This window comes from Eulemur rufifrons, chromosome 2 (assembly GCF_041146395.1).
Source record: "Eulemur rufifrons isolate Redbay chromosome 2, OSU_ERuf_1, whole genome shotgun sequence".
NCBI classification, from domain to species: Eukaryota; Metazoa; Chordata; class Mammalia; order Primates; family Lemuridae; genus Eulemur; species Eulemur rufifrons.
Window position 1 is genome coordinate 101,089,235 of NC_090984.1, and position 14,882 is coordinate 101,104,116.

Genomic DNA, 14,882 nt, shown 5'->3' on the forward strand with positions numbered 1-14,882 from the left:
AAGCGCCTACCAGCCCTGGGCCTTGAGGGCCACTGGCCGTGTGTCTCCTCAAGTCTCCCTCCATTTCTTTGCTCCCTACTTGGAGCCCCAGAACAACTCCCCTGTGAGGATGGGATGAAGCTCAAGCTCCTTCCCTGAAGAGCCCTCATTGTCAAGCTCCAGACCGCCTTCCCCCCATGCGCCTGTACAGCCCCCGAGTTTCCGCCCACGGACCCTGCCTGGTCCCACCTCCGCGCCTTTGCCCAGGCCAGCCCCTCTGCTTGACCACATGCCACCCGTTGTTTAGGACCCGACTGCAGTCCATCCCCTCCACCTGCCTCCCCAGAGCGCTCCTGGCCTAGGGGCCTCTCCCTGCCCCGACCTCCTAGAGAATTCATGCTTTTTCTTCCCCCAGGTATCCAGCACCGGGTAAGGGCAAAAACATGTGGATGAACTCAGAAAGAGAAGTTCAGGGGATGAAACTGAGAGCCAGAGACAGGGAGGTTTGACTGTAAAGGAATGGTTGGAGACAGTTCCTGGTCCCCCGCACAGCAACGGTGAGCGGTGACTGTGTCCACCTGACCGGCGCTCCCCCCAGTCCTGGCCGTGCCGGCACTCACCGAGCTGGTTGGAGAGAGGCAACGTGAAGGTGGACTGCTTCAAGGGGGCTTCCAGCAGGGCCCCGTGGCGGGAGCCCCTCCCTGGAGACTCCTTGTCCAGCTGCGGGACAGGCAGGTGGCAGAACTTCCCGGTGGAGTTGGTAGGGCACCAGCACTCGTCCCTGCCGATGCAGCGGCCTCCATTCAAGCAGGGGATCTGGCAGAAATCTGCAACATCGGCCCTCAGGGTAACGGGTGGTGGAAGAACAGCAGCACCCACCATGTGGCCGGCCAGTGACAGCAGGACCCCAAATCTGGATGGTGTGTGTAGCCCAGAACCCCCTGAAATGCAGGGACTGTCCACGGAGCCCAGGAGTGAAGAAGGGGAGATAATAACTAGCTCTTGCCTTTCTAAAAAGCCCTTTCATGCCTTTCCCTGCCCCCAGCGATAGCCTGGGTGACAGGGCGGCGGCATTATTATGAACTCCCTCACTTCTCTGTTGGGGAAACTTGGACTCAGAGAGGTTATATGGCTCCCAGAGTCACACAGCTGGGCTGCGACAGAGCTGGGTGAGGACTTAGCTCTTTGTGTGATTTGGGACAACTCGTGGAGCTACAGCACAAGAGCAGTGGGCTTGAATTCAAGGCAGGCCTGGTCCTCTGGCCACCCACCCACCCAGGGCCAGCCGGGAACCCACTGAGGGGCAAGGGACTCACATATGCGGAAGCCAGACTTGGGGTCATGCCCATGGCCTCCCTGGCTGTACAGGGTGGTGGTGTCGCCCCGCTCACAGCTGTTGGCACAGTGCCCTCGGGCACAGGTCTGCTTGCAGATGGTGGGAGTGAAGACGATCTTGATCTTCTTGATTTTCTCTGTGAGGTTCAGCCCTGCAGAGAGAGGGCTTGGGTCCAGGGGGCAGGGCTGAGAGGCACAGCCGTGACCGCCAGAGCCTGGTTAGAAAGGCCCACGGGACTAGGGGTGCGTCCATCCTGAGGGCATTTGCTGAACACCTACGGATGCAAGGCCCTATGATGGGGCAGGGTGATACCTTTGAGAAGGTCACAGATGTGCCAGCCACCAAACTCATGCTTCATGCACAATAACTCAGCCCTCTTGAGTGGGTATTACTTTATGTGGAACCATTAGAAATTGCCATTTTTGCGGACAACTATGGCAGAGTTCCGGCAATTTTCATATGTCCAACCTCATATTTCCATTTTACAGTTAAGGAAACAGGCTCAGAGAAGTTTAGGTTGACCCAAGGCACACAGCTAGCAAGTGCTGCGGTGGGACTTTGAACCCAAGGGCAGGGAATGGATTGCAGCCCAGGCTTGCCAGAGAGGAGAGTTTTCAAAGAGAAGTAGAGGAAGATAGAGCCTGGAAGAAGGATTAGAGTCAGATTCTGGAGGGCCTGACTACCAGAACAAGGATCAGGCAAGGCAGTGGAGAAGCCACAGAGGCTATTGTCAGCAAGATGTCCTCCCGCTGTGATGTGCAGCGTGGGCCAGGAGGCAGGGTGACCAGCTGAGAGGTCGTGGCAGCAGCAGGAGCTGAGGTCACCTCATTTAACAAGGGTGGTAGCAGTGGAATTGCAAAGGAAGGTATTAATTCAGTAGGGGGAGCCCGGCGAGGGGGGCTGGAAGGCAGAGGGTTGAGGAAGGAAGGAGAGGGGAGGAAGTGGAAGAAGTATATGAGGACCATGGGTTCAAGAAGCTTGACTGTGATGGGAACAGATAGAGAGGAAGCCAGAGGAAGCAGAGAAACTACTCTGCGTGTGCGTGTGTGTGTGTGTGTGTGTGTTACTGGGAGAGCTATAAGCAAGCATATATGTTGAAGGGAAAGCGCTGAGAGAGGAACAGGTAGAAGACACAGAATGTCGGGGGGTGATACCTAGCATTCCAGGAGACATAAAAAGGGTGCAGGGGTGTGCCTTACACAAGGGGTATGCCTCCCCTTCAAGAGGGCAAAAAAGGAGGTCATCAACTGTAAAAAGGAATGAAGGACTAATCATGCAACATGGTGCAACATGGATAAACCCCCCAAACGCTATGCTAAGTGAAAGCAGCCAGGCACAATAGACAATACATTGTATGATTCCACTGTGTGAAATGTACAGGATATGCAAATCCACTAAAAGTCGATCAGTGGTTACCAGGGGCTGGGCGGACAGGGGACTAGGGAGTGATTGCTTAATGGAGGGATGAAAATGTGGAATCAAATAGTGGTGATGGTTGCACGAAATTGTGAATATACTAAAAACCACTGAAGTACACACTTTAAAATGGTTCATTTTATGTTACGTGAATTTCATCTCAATAAAATGCTTGGGCACAGACTCAACTAAGCGAGTGGTGAGCACGGGTTGAGGAGCTCTCTGGGAGGTGGGGGCGCGTCCGTGGGCTGATGGATGGGAGCTTGGGAAAGTGGGGGTGGTCCGGAGTAGCTGCTCTGAGGAATAGAGGGAGAAAATGTCCAGGCTAACAGGGAAGGGTGAGCACAAAGAGTGTGCCATGGTGTGAGTCCACGAGATAGTTTCTCCTGTGGGCAGCAGCAGCGGCGCAGCTGTAGGTGCTGAGGAAACCATTGGTTCGGTTGGATTGGGTTGATCCGGGAGGGTCGGGGTTTGCAGGAAGGAGGAGGTGGAAGGACCAGGGCCAGGGAGTTGAGGTTCACGGCTGGATATGAAGGAAGTGGAGGCAAGAGGGGAGGACAGACTGGACAGAAATGGAACAGTCAAGGGTCAGTCAAGGGTCACAAGGACAAAGTCCAGATCAGCTGGTTTGGGCCCCCCGGGGCCTGGCCCAAAGCAGGTGCTCAGTGAGTGTTTGTTGATTGGCTGGAAGAATGAGGGACAAGGTGACAGCTCAGCCCCTCTGTGAGACCGGAGGGGGAAACGGAGATTTAGACGCCTTGCTCTTCTAGGACCCGAGACAGGGCATCCTTACCCCAGGGGGATGAGAGGTAGTCCAGACCCTGCTGGGTGCCATCTCTCTGCTCAAGGCCTGGTCCCGAGGGCAGGGCGTTGGAAGTCAGCTGGCCACCGGCAGCGGCAGTCGGATAAAGTCGGACAGTGCGGGACAGTCCCACATGCTGCTGGGGGGGGCGGGTCTGGCTCAGCCCACTCAAGGTCCTGTGGAGACAACCAAGGCACGGGGGTTTGCATCCCTGAAGAGCATCTCCGTGCCATCCCTCGGCTAACTCTGAGGAAATACCTATCCTTATATGGAATAGCCAGGCTTTTGCTGGGTTATTCTGGGCAAGCCACTTAGCCTTTCTGGGCCTCAGGGCCCTTGACTGCAAAATGAAGGTGTTAGACTGTTCCCATGTACCTCTGACATTGAGTCTTTGGGAGCCCTGCCCTACAACCAGGTCCTGTGCCCACTCCCCATCACTTCCTAATACAACCCTTAACATGAGTAACCTGTGGAATGGGTCCCAACAGATACACACTCACATTGATTCAGGGGTGGAGCCTAGACTCTCTTATTTATTTATTTGTTTGAGATGGGGTCTTGCTATGTTGCCCAGGCTGGTCTTGAACTCCTGGCTTCAAGCAATCCTCCCACCAAGGCCTCCCAAAGTGCTGGGATTACACATGTCAGCTCATTTATTTTTATTGTAAGAATGATATAACAAAAACACAAATTCATCATCCCCCACCGCAACACAGTAAATACTTTTGCCTGTTTTCTTTAACCTTTGATTTTACACTGTTGTCACACTTATAAATACAATTTAAATTCTGATTTTTCACTCAACATCGGATCACACCTTATACAATCCCATTTTTCTTATGTGTCATGTTCATTGCTATATCATAGTCTATCTGAAGATAAATCACAACTTATTCAGACATTCTCCTGTTACATACATGGATTTTTAAAAATTTTTAACTGTGGACATCCTTACCCATATGGTAAGGATTTAATATGCTATTAAAATATTCCTTTAATATAGGGGAATTCATTGTACTATTCTATTTTATTCTGTATGCTTGAAAATTTTTTATAAGAAAGATTTTAAAAGGATTATTACTTTAGGATGAATTCCTTGGACTAGAGTGACTACATCAAAGGTTATAAACATTTATGGCTCTAGGTACACACGGGTATATTGCTCTCTGAAAGGGTTGCATCAAAATGTATAAATGGACCACTCAGAGCACAACCTTGCCAGCATAGCATATTATTAATTTTTATACTTTGCTGGTTCTGAATAAGCATAAAGTGGCACTTCAGTGTTGCTTTCACCTCCCGCCACCTTTTTTTTTTTAATTACTTCTGAGGTTGAAATTTTTTCAGGTATCTACTTACCACTTGTGAAAATTCTCTGTTCATGTCCTTTGACATCTTAACTATTTAAGTCGCCTCATAGATTTGAACACATTCTTTTTGTTTACTATTGGTCAGGCTGCTCTAAAAGGCAGCCTCCATTGTAAATACTGTCATTGTTGAAATGTCTATGATCCACGGCATAGACGGCAGCGTCTGGACTGCGGTGGGTGTGAGCATATTGTGGACATTGAAGCTGAGAGCGCTTCAGTCCTTGCCCAAAGTTACGTGACAGCTAAATCGGGGCCCCAGGATGCCAACCCAGGGTGGCCTGACTTGAAAGCCTGTGTTCTGTGCCACCCAACAAACCAGCCCAGACCACAATCGAGGCTCAGCCTGGAAGCCTTCCTTCCCCAGTAGGTCCCATGTCCAGTCTCCCCATTGGATTCCCTGCCCAAGGGGGTAGGGTCCTGTGATACTTTCCTTCCTCCATCCCCACCCCAGTTCTGTTGGCCCTGGGTGCCCAGACCATGAGCAAGCTCCTTCTTATCTGTTCCTAGCAGAAGCCAAACAAGGAGAGATGTAGGGCCTGGCCACCCCAGCCACCTCAGTACCTTCCCAGCCCTTCCCCAGCGCCCTTGGCTCAGGACTGGACTCCTGTGAATGTTAATGCCGCTCTTCCTCCCGGTACTATCAGCAACAAATCCTTACCCTGACGGGCCCCAGCTGACCTCACCCTACTACCCAAATTTGAGGGCTGGAGTGGGAGAGAGATCCTGTTATCCACCCCAGAAGCTCTGGGAGCTGTCAAGAGCCAGAATTATGAACCCAAACCTCAGGCATCTAGCCTTCATTCCCAGGAGAAGGTCAGGACAACCAGCTGCAGCAGAAAGCACAATCCTTCCAAGGGCTTCCAAGAGAGTGCTCGAGAGAGGCGGTGAGCTGGCGGGTCACTGGGAGCCTGCCCCTCGGATACCAGGCTGGTGCCCTGCTCAGGTAAGAGCCGGCACCACAGAGCATTCTAGAGAAGCAAAAAGCGTAGCTCATGTTCTGCCCAGACCACCTGCTGCTGTTTTGAACCTGACCCTGACAAAGAGCTCTCCAATTTGGACAAGATGAACACTCTGGATTCTTTCTCAGTGTCTTCTTGTCATTGTTATGTTGTTGCTGTCACTTGTTTCTCTAATTGGCACTCAATGCTAATGGCACCAAGATTCCAGAGTTCATATCCCTTAAGGGCCAGTTGGTTAGCTTTGCAGAGAAGAAAACCAAATAAACAAACCGTGCATTCCCTAGCTGTAGACAGGACCCGGCTGTCCAGAGGATAGAGGCTGGGATTTGGGCCAGACAGAGGTCAGTTCTGCCTCTTTCTAGCACTATGGGCTCAAGCAAATCACTTAGCGCCCCTGTGCTGCAGACTCCTCATCAGCAAAACGAGAACAGCAATACCTCCCTCACTGGGCTGCTGCGAAGACTAAGAGAACAGGGAGACCATGAGATTATTTTGAAAATATAAGTAAATGGTCACACGTTGAAAAATGTGCCAGAATTTTAAAATCACGTGAGTGAAGGGGAACAAAGGGCTTGGCTATAGTTCGTACTAAGTACTTCTCCCCAAGCAAATAAGAAAATGTGACTAAGTCACTTGAATTTCTTCTTCATCTAAAGGAGATAAAAAGACTCCCAAAAAACACTTGTTATTGTTATCCAAGTGTCCTTATATATAAAGGGTCAAGTGCCTAATCTGGTGTCAACACATTTTTAACAACCAGAATCCTCTGAGCCCAATTCATTGTCATCTATTGCTGTGATGGATATTTGGGGCTAAATGACAGAAACCTAAAAGCCCTGCCTTCTCAGAGGCTCACAGCAGTGTAAAGAAGGAAGCCTCAATTCTTTGATAGGTTCTATGTATTATACTGAAAGCAGCCATATAAGGACACTGCTTCTTCCCTTCATAAACCCTAGCCTAGGCCTCAGAGGTGGGCAAGGCTGCAGGCTCTTGGCCCCTGTTGGTCTCCAACTGGTCGCCACTGCCCTCAGCCCTTACCTAGAAGGGCATAGGTGGCTACGATGGGATGGAGACTGTGGAGTTTGTAAGCCCAAATCGCCTGGCCTTGTGTTACCTCTGTGCTCATCTCCCTTAAACAAATCACAAGCCCTTAGCCAAGTCCTGGCTGTGTGCCCCACCCTAGTCTGAGTTAGGCTGTTGGACATCAAGAGAAGGGTCTAGCACCATGTTTGACCCAGGGTGGTCCAAAGAAGCAGTGCCCCCCTTAAGGACAACAGAGTGGAGGCAAGAGGGACAAATGAAAGTCTCAATGAGAAGGTGACTTTCTTAAACAGCCCCTGGGAGAGGCTGCATCTACAATCAGTCTTGGGAGAGCTGCTGCAATTTCATCAAAGGACAGCGGTTGCCAAACTCACCTGGCATAAGAATGGAACTCATTATCTCTCTGGGATTATCCCAGGGAAGTCCTGGCAAAGCTGCCACAATGGACCAAAACAGCCATCTCTGGACCTCAAGATTTTGTGGATCAGTAAAATTTTGAAACAAATTTGGGGGGGGGGGACGGCAATGTAAAATTGCCGACTTTTTATTTAGGTAGGGAAGATATTAAAACACACACATGCACAACTACCAATCATTGCCACCATAACGTCATGAAAGAAAAGACATTTCAATGTCCAGAGGAAACATCTGAACAGGCTTAACTTTGTGGAAATCTCACAACATTGACTTTATTGTCTTCATTTGTTTATGGACCATAAAAACTCCATCACAGACCAGCACCAAGCCAAGAGAGAGCCATTGGACCCACCAACGCCTGCTCTCGCCTGAGGACTCTGGGCTCTTTCAACCAAATTGCAGGAGAATATTCCTGTCCCAGCTGGCTAAGATCTTCAGATCCATGCAAAAACGGCCTGGGCAGTTTGTACCCATGATGGTGCCACTCAGTTAAAAGTGCAGGGTGTGCTAACACCCTGTCTGACACGCCAAGCTTTCTAAACAGCGATGGGGAGACAAGTGGGTGAGGGGCTCCACGGCCTCCATCCCCATCCAATTTCACCCCTGCCTGGTGGCCCCGCTCTAATTTATAAATTGGGCTTCTAAATACAGTCAGCCCTTTGTATCCATGGATTCTGCATACACAGATTTAACCAACTGTGGATACAAAATATTAGGAAAAAAAAAAACAATAAAAAATAATAGTAAAAATAACACAAAGTTATAAACCAATACAGTATGACAACAATTAATATTTATATAGCATTTACATTGTATTAGGTGTTACAAGTAATCTAGAGCTGCAGTCCCCAACCTCCTGGGCCCGGTCTGTTAGGAACTGGGCCGCACATCACCTCCTGAGCTCCACTCCCCATCTCTCCCACCTGCCCTCTCCTCACCCCCCACCTGTGGAAAAATTACCTTCCTTGAAACTTGGGAAATGGGCCACACAGCAGGACATGAGTGTCAGGGGAGGAAGCAAAGCTTCATCTGTATTTACAGTCGCTTCCCATGGCTCTCATCGCCACAGGAGATCCACTTCCTAACCCCCCACCCCCCACCAGCCATGGAAAGACTGCCTTCCATGAAACTAGTCCCTTGTGCCAAAAAAGTTGGGGACTGCTGATCTAGAGGATTTAAAGCATACAGGAGGATGTGTATAGGTTATATGCAAATACTACATTGTTTTATATAAGGGACTTGAACATCTGTGGATTTTGGTATCCTCAGGGGTTCTGGAACCAATCCTCCATGGATACTGAGGTACAACTACACTATTTGGTTTGAAAATGGTCTTACTGCTAAAAGAAAGTTTAAAAATATCACTACAAGGTGCTGAATCATTATAGCTATCATTTATTGAGCTCTGAGCTAGGTACCTTATACATATCATCCTATTTATGTTATATTAGTGAGTGAAAAAAGTAATTTACAGAATAATATGGTTAGTATGCCTCCAGTTTTGTGTCTGAAGAAAAACTTCTATCTCTCTCGCCCTATAGATGTTTTTATGGGCACAAGAAAAGTCTGGAAAGATCTGTAAATAGTGGCAAGTCCTTAGGAATGAGAATGCCTGTGTATAGGTAACTACCATTTTAAACTTTCTATACTCCTACATTTAAAAATTTTTTAACAATAAATATGATTATGCAGGATAAACATATATTTGTTTTGTAATGAAATCTTTATTCTTCCCAGCAACTCCATATTATAGATAAGGAAACTGAGGCTCAGAAAAAGCATGGTAAACGTATGCACATGACTAGGACCTCAGGTGGACTGTGGTAGCTAATGGAGGTACGGAATTTCAGGTATAATATGGATCATATCTAGTAGAAACTCTAGAAAGCTTCAGGGAGGAAGCAACATTTGAGCGGGGGCTTAAGGGATGGGTAGGATTTTAACAGCCCAAAATAAGGAGGAAGACATTCCAGGTCAGAAAAACAACATAAGATATGCATGAAAGTGGGAAGCACGGGCCACGTTTACGGAAGAATGAGCAGAGTTTGGATAAAGCACAGAATGGATCGCAGCGCATGGACGAGAAACAATATCCATTCGGTGCCTATCAGGTGGCAGGCATCACGCTAAGATGTTTCACATAATATGTCATTTATTATACTTGTCCAAACAACTCTGATCAAAAACCTCTGCTTGGCCAAAACTACTTTAACAAAGTAAAGAGATAAATGACAAAATGGGAAAAATATGTGCAACTCATATCATAGATAAAAGATGAGCTTCATAATATCTAAAGAGTTCCTAGGAACAGAAAAGACAGAGACCAACAGCCCTTGAAGAAGAATCAGCAAAGGATATGAACAAACAGTTCACAGAAAAAAAAATATGTTTCTTAAACACAGAAAAATATGCCCAGCCTTTCTCCTTATAAGAGATGTCCAAATGGAAACTACTCTGAGAGAGCCTTTTTTAACCCATCAGATTAGCAAAAATCCAAAAGCTTAATAACACACTCCTTTGGCAAGACTGTAAGAAACAGGCACTCTCAGACATTGGTGTCAGGAATGCATATTGAAACAACCCTTATGGAAAGCAATTTGGTGATGTCTATCCACATAGCAATACATCTGCGCTTTGACCCTGCAATTCCACCTCTGAGACTATCCTGTAGATAAATCGGCTATGGTAGGTGCTGCCACCCTGCTCAGGTCCCCTTCCCAGCTGGTGCATCCCCAGCTGCCGCAAGTGTGGTGGCTTAAGGCTTTGCACCTGTGACTTCTGAGCCATACTCTTAGCTGATGAGAATCACCTGAGAAGCTCCTCCCACCACCATGAGCGCACGGCCAATGACTGCCTGAAAGGGACATTCAGAAGCCCTGGACCTCTCATCTCAAGGTGGGACAACTTTGGAAGCTCCATCCTCCATCAGGCCAAAGCTCTATTAACCTCGGCCCACATCCTTGCTTGGCTTTCTCCTCTTTCCCACTCTGCCTCCTTCTCTTAGCACTCCCCAGTAAATCACCCATACCTGAAGCCCACCTCTAGGGGACCCAAGACACTTGTAAATAAACATCCAAGATGATGTATGAACAAGATTATTTGTAGAACACTACTTTGTAACAGCAAAATGTTTTGTACAGAATAGAAACAACGGAAGTGTCGTTCAGCAGAGGACTGGCTGAACAAACCAGGACCTGTCCACAGAATGCAGTAATACGCTCTGGAAACAGAAAGCAGCAGCTCCTTTACATCAGTTAGGCTATATTTTCTTCATGACGTGAGAAAATGATATGAAATTCAAATTTAAGTGTCCTTAAAGTTTAATTAGAACACAGCCATGCTCATTGTCTGTGACTATTTTTTCCCTCTGACAGCACAGTTGAGTAGTTGCAGATATCACATGTCACGGCCTAAAATGTTTACTATCTGGCCTTCTATGGAAGATGTTTGCTGACTCCTGGTGTAGGGCATGTAAACTTTTGTGTACAATATGGAAAATAAGGCTGCATGTTGCAGTTATTTGCATATTCATAAAGCACACTTGGAAGGATGACCTGGAAAATTAAAAACAGTGGTTACCTGTGTGGTGGGAGGGGGGACAGGCAGTGGGAAGTAGGGGGTGGGGAATAAACCGGTGCTACTCTGTGCCAGTAATGCACATCACATGCATTCTCTCACACAGGCCTCTCCATCACCTCAGAGTTAGATACTCATTATCCCCATTTTATAGTCGAGAAAACAGACAGTCTGGAGGTTCTACACCTTACTGAAGGTTGCAGAACTCCTAAGTGCAGAAGCCAACTTACCAAACCAGGTAACTTCATCCTAAATCCACCCACAATTTGATGGCTATTTCCATTTTACAGATGAGGACATTGAGGCTTTAGGAGATTAAAGAAGAATAGGTTGGGCCTCTAGAGTGGGCCTCTAAAATATTGGGGGAGGTGTCCGGGCTGTACTAAATTGGCAAGGGGAAGTGCCTGGAGATTCTGGAGCAGGGAAATGACATGGTCCAAGGAACAGCCACCCTTTGTCACTCATTGAAGAAGCATGTGCTGAGTGCCCGCCCCACTCCAGGCTCTGGAGCCTAAAGGTGGCAAAGACTCTCTTACCTTCTCAGCCCCAGTGGGGACTGGACAAAGGGACCAGCACCCCTGCAAAGGTGAGGGAGTACAAGGGGGCACATGCTAGCCTCGGACACTCTTAGTCTTCAAATGGGTCCAGGACGTGAAAGGGTGGGCACTCTTAAATGACAATTATTCTGGTGAAAGATGATCTGGTGGAGGATGGACCAGAAAGGGAGGGCTAGGGGTCAGCTGGAAGGCTTGGCTGTGGTCTAGGCTAGCAGTGGCCCAGGAAGGGGCCAGGAATGAGGCATGGATTCAACGGATATTTAAGATGTAGAGACACAGATAATTCCCAGCTTTGGCTTGGGCAAGGCTAGAGAGGCTTCTGGGAGCTACTGTCTCAATGTGAGAGACCGAAGAAGTGGATAATGGGCTCAGTCGTGGACATGATGAGTGTTTGGAACCTCAAGTTGGATCTCAAGATGGAAACACTCAGGAGGCAGAGGGCAGGAGAGAGTTCTGGGGCTGTAGGCACAGTCGGGGTGGAGGGAGACAGCAGGTGAAGAGGTGGTGGGTGAGAGTTAACGGGGAGGGATGATATCACTCAGGGAGTGTATGCAGAACAAACCACACTTTAGGGTCCACTCCCGGACTGAGGCGTTAACTCTGCTAACACTTCCCGATCTAAAAGGGGAAAATGTGTTAATGAACAGAATGGTCTCAGTTTTAAGTTTTGCTCCCATAAATTCTTCTCCAACCTTTGGCGCCTGCTACCACTTGTCTGCTAGCACACGATTAAACAAATGATCAAGCTGTAAATTAATATTAACGGAAAAATGTGGCAGCAGCCCACCACACTTCATTCGACAGTTTGTTCTCTTCGTGGACACGTGTATGTGCCTATAGCTGGGTTTTTTTTGCACATACAGACGATCGTCATAGTTTCTGCTAATAAAACTGTTCCCAGTTCTCATCATGGAATTAACTATATTGATAGTTCGTGGCATTCCTTATGGCTTCCAGGTGCTCTGACACCTAAATGGTTTGAGAAATGTAAGAGTAAAGAGAGAACGAAGAAGGGCAGAGGGGGCCTGGGAGACATAAAGTCTGAAGGGGCCAATGGAGGAAGATGCTCTGAAGGCCCCTGGGAGGGAGCAGCCAGAGAGCAGGAGGGAATCAAGGAGAAAGCAGCAAGAGAGGAGGGTGTTTCCAGAACTCTCCCTCTGCTGCTGGCCGAAGGGGAATGGGCTGTTCCTTCCTGTGGCTGTGGGCACACTCATGCAGGGTAATGTGTCCTGGCGCCTCCCAAGTGGCTCAGTCTCCCCTGAGGATCTGGGTGCTGGCAAGGCAGGGGGCAAGCCCTGGCAGAGCTCTGTTCCCCTCTCCTCCTGCCTGGCCAGGCAGGCCTCATGCACAGACCAGGGTCAGACGGCCCTTGGCTGCCAAACCCCAGGGGACCTAAGACAGAGACACAAGTGGGGGCTGCATGCTCAGCAGATGGTTCATGGATGGGAACCTGCACTCTCCTATACTGGGCAGCACGAACACCGGCACCCTCACTTCCTGGTGCCTATCTGGAAAGGGCTGAGAGCCAGCCATCTCCCGGGTGTCCCCCAGGTGTTTCAAGATCACTCCTGCTGCTGCACCTGCTGTGCCCACCCACCCAACCCTTTCAGCCTCATTGGTCAGCCCGAAGCCCCCACTTGGCCCCACCTGGCCTGCTCTGAGGCTCTGGGCCTTTAGCTCCTTCCATGGCCACACCCAGGTCAGAGAGAACTGAAGCCCCAGCACAAAGACCCCACGGAATGCCTCTGCCAGGCTGGGGTGTAGGGAGTGGGTAGGACCCTGGGGGGAGTCTCTCTTGCCCAGACTGCATCCTGCTCTGCTGCCCAACCAGCTACGGAGGGAGCACAGCATCCCTGTTTCCAGGCAGGGGAATCAGAAGCAGAGGGAGTCATGAGCTCTGCATGTCCTGGGGAATGTCAGGGAGGAAGGTGCCCATCCCCTGCCTGAGGCCTGCTGCCCACCTCAAGAGCAGCCCTGAAGGAGGTGCTGCCTCAGTTTCTAAAGGGTCCAGAGACTCCTGTGAGCCTCATCCGTCTCCTCTACCCTCCAGACCCTCAGGTGCAGGCGACTGTGGACACTTTTCCACTGAGCAGCCTGCTGTGTAGGCTGCCTGGCCACCAGGCCCTCACCCCTCGAGACGCTGCATGGCCATTGCTCTCTCCTGGCTGGGCAAGGGAGCAGGACAGAAGAGCCAGAGCAGGCTGCCTGGGCACTGGGACCACATCTGGGCCACCTCAGGGGCACAGGTGGGAGAAGGTGGCCCTGACCAGCTGCCCAGGACCCCAGGAAATGCCCCTCATTTTCTACCTAGCTTACCCAAGTGTCAAATTGCTGAGGCAACAGCCCTCTCCTTCCCACCAGGAAAAAGAGCCCCTCCAAAAGCTCCCCTGCCTCCTGGGCCCAGTAGGACCACCCAAAGGGCTGAAACTCGGCCATGGATACAGACCCCCCCAGAGGGGAAGGGACTGGGTCCTACCATCTTTATAACCTCCATGGCATCACCACAGCCCTGGGCACACAGCTGCTGCCCCCAAAATATTTATCGCACTGAGCTCTGAACTTCCCCATGGCTACTTCCAGCTCTCCTGCTTCCCTGGAGCTGTCTTCCCAGCCCGGCTGGGCCCCATTCTGCAGCCAGCCAAGGCCAGCGGGCAGCCTGAGGCCTTCGGCTCCAAGTTCCCCTGGGAAGACGTGTCAGCACATAGGGAACCTGGATTTCACGAATTCGTTGTTCCACCACTGCCAAGGCGCACAGTCCCATCAGGCACTGTGGGAAGGGCGTCTTGCCCACCAAGAGCTTACGGTCCAGACTGGGAGGCGGGGCTAGGGAGAGGCCTAGTACACCTGGTGCCTTCGTGCCAGTTAGAAAAGCGGCTCCTGTGGGCGGCCAGTGAACAGAAGGCGCCCCACTTCCTTTGGGCTGTTGCAGCAGGGTGCAGGACTGGGTGAGCAGAACACAGGCTAGGATGATTTTAGCCTCAGGGTTCAACCCTTCAACTACACCTTTGTGCAGGGTGCAACATGCAGCCCCAGGACAAGACCCTGCACGTGAGTGTTTCATAACAATCCAAGAGTGGAAAAGCAAGAGAGCAGCAGGAGCCAGGAGTCTCGTGGAGTACGCTGTCCAGCCAGAACGCGCCAAGCCTCCCCAGGCAGGCGCAGCCCTGGGGCTGGGTCTCTGGGGAAGGCTTTCCAGAAGGCTGGGGAGGACAGAGAGAACCACGAGCACAAAAGAGCACATTCAGGAATGTGCTGGCATGGTGTTCGGCAGGTAACCAGGCCCATCTGGTTAAAGAAAAAACAAGAGTGGCCAAGGATGAAAATACTAATAGCAAATAGCTACATAGTGTTTATGATATGCCAGGCCGTGTGCTCAGCACTTTATGTATATTAATTCATTTTAATCACAATTAAAATTAGAAATTAGGT

General features: G+C 49.8%; 1 protein-coding gene across 1 annotated transcript in view; it reads right to left on the reverse strand.

Annotated features, from left to right (window-relative positions):
- Positions 1-14,882, reverse strand: part of LTBP2 (latent transforming growth factor beta binding protein 2) — a 94,112-nt gene that overhangs the window by 43,679 nt on the left and 35,551 nt on the right. The window contains exons 4-8 of the mRNA XM_069465118.1: positions 13,506-13,530; positions 13,427-13,439; positions 3,525-3,709; positions 1,296-1,466; positions 600-806 (exon numbers count right to left, since the gene is read on the reverse strand). Of these exons, the coding sequence (XP_069321219.1) occupies positions 600-806; positions 1,296-1,466; positions 3,525-3,709; positions 13,427-13,439; positions 13,506-13,530 (601 nt within the window). The remainder of the gene's footprint in view (positions 1-599; positions 807-1,295; positions 1,467-3,524; positions 3,710-13,426; positions 13,440-13,505; positions 13,531-14,882) is intronic.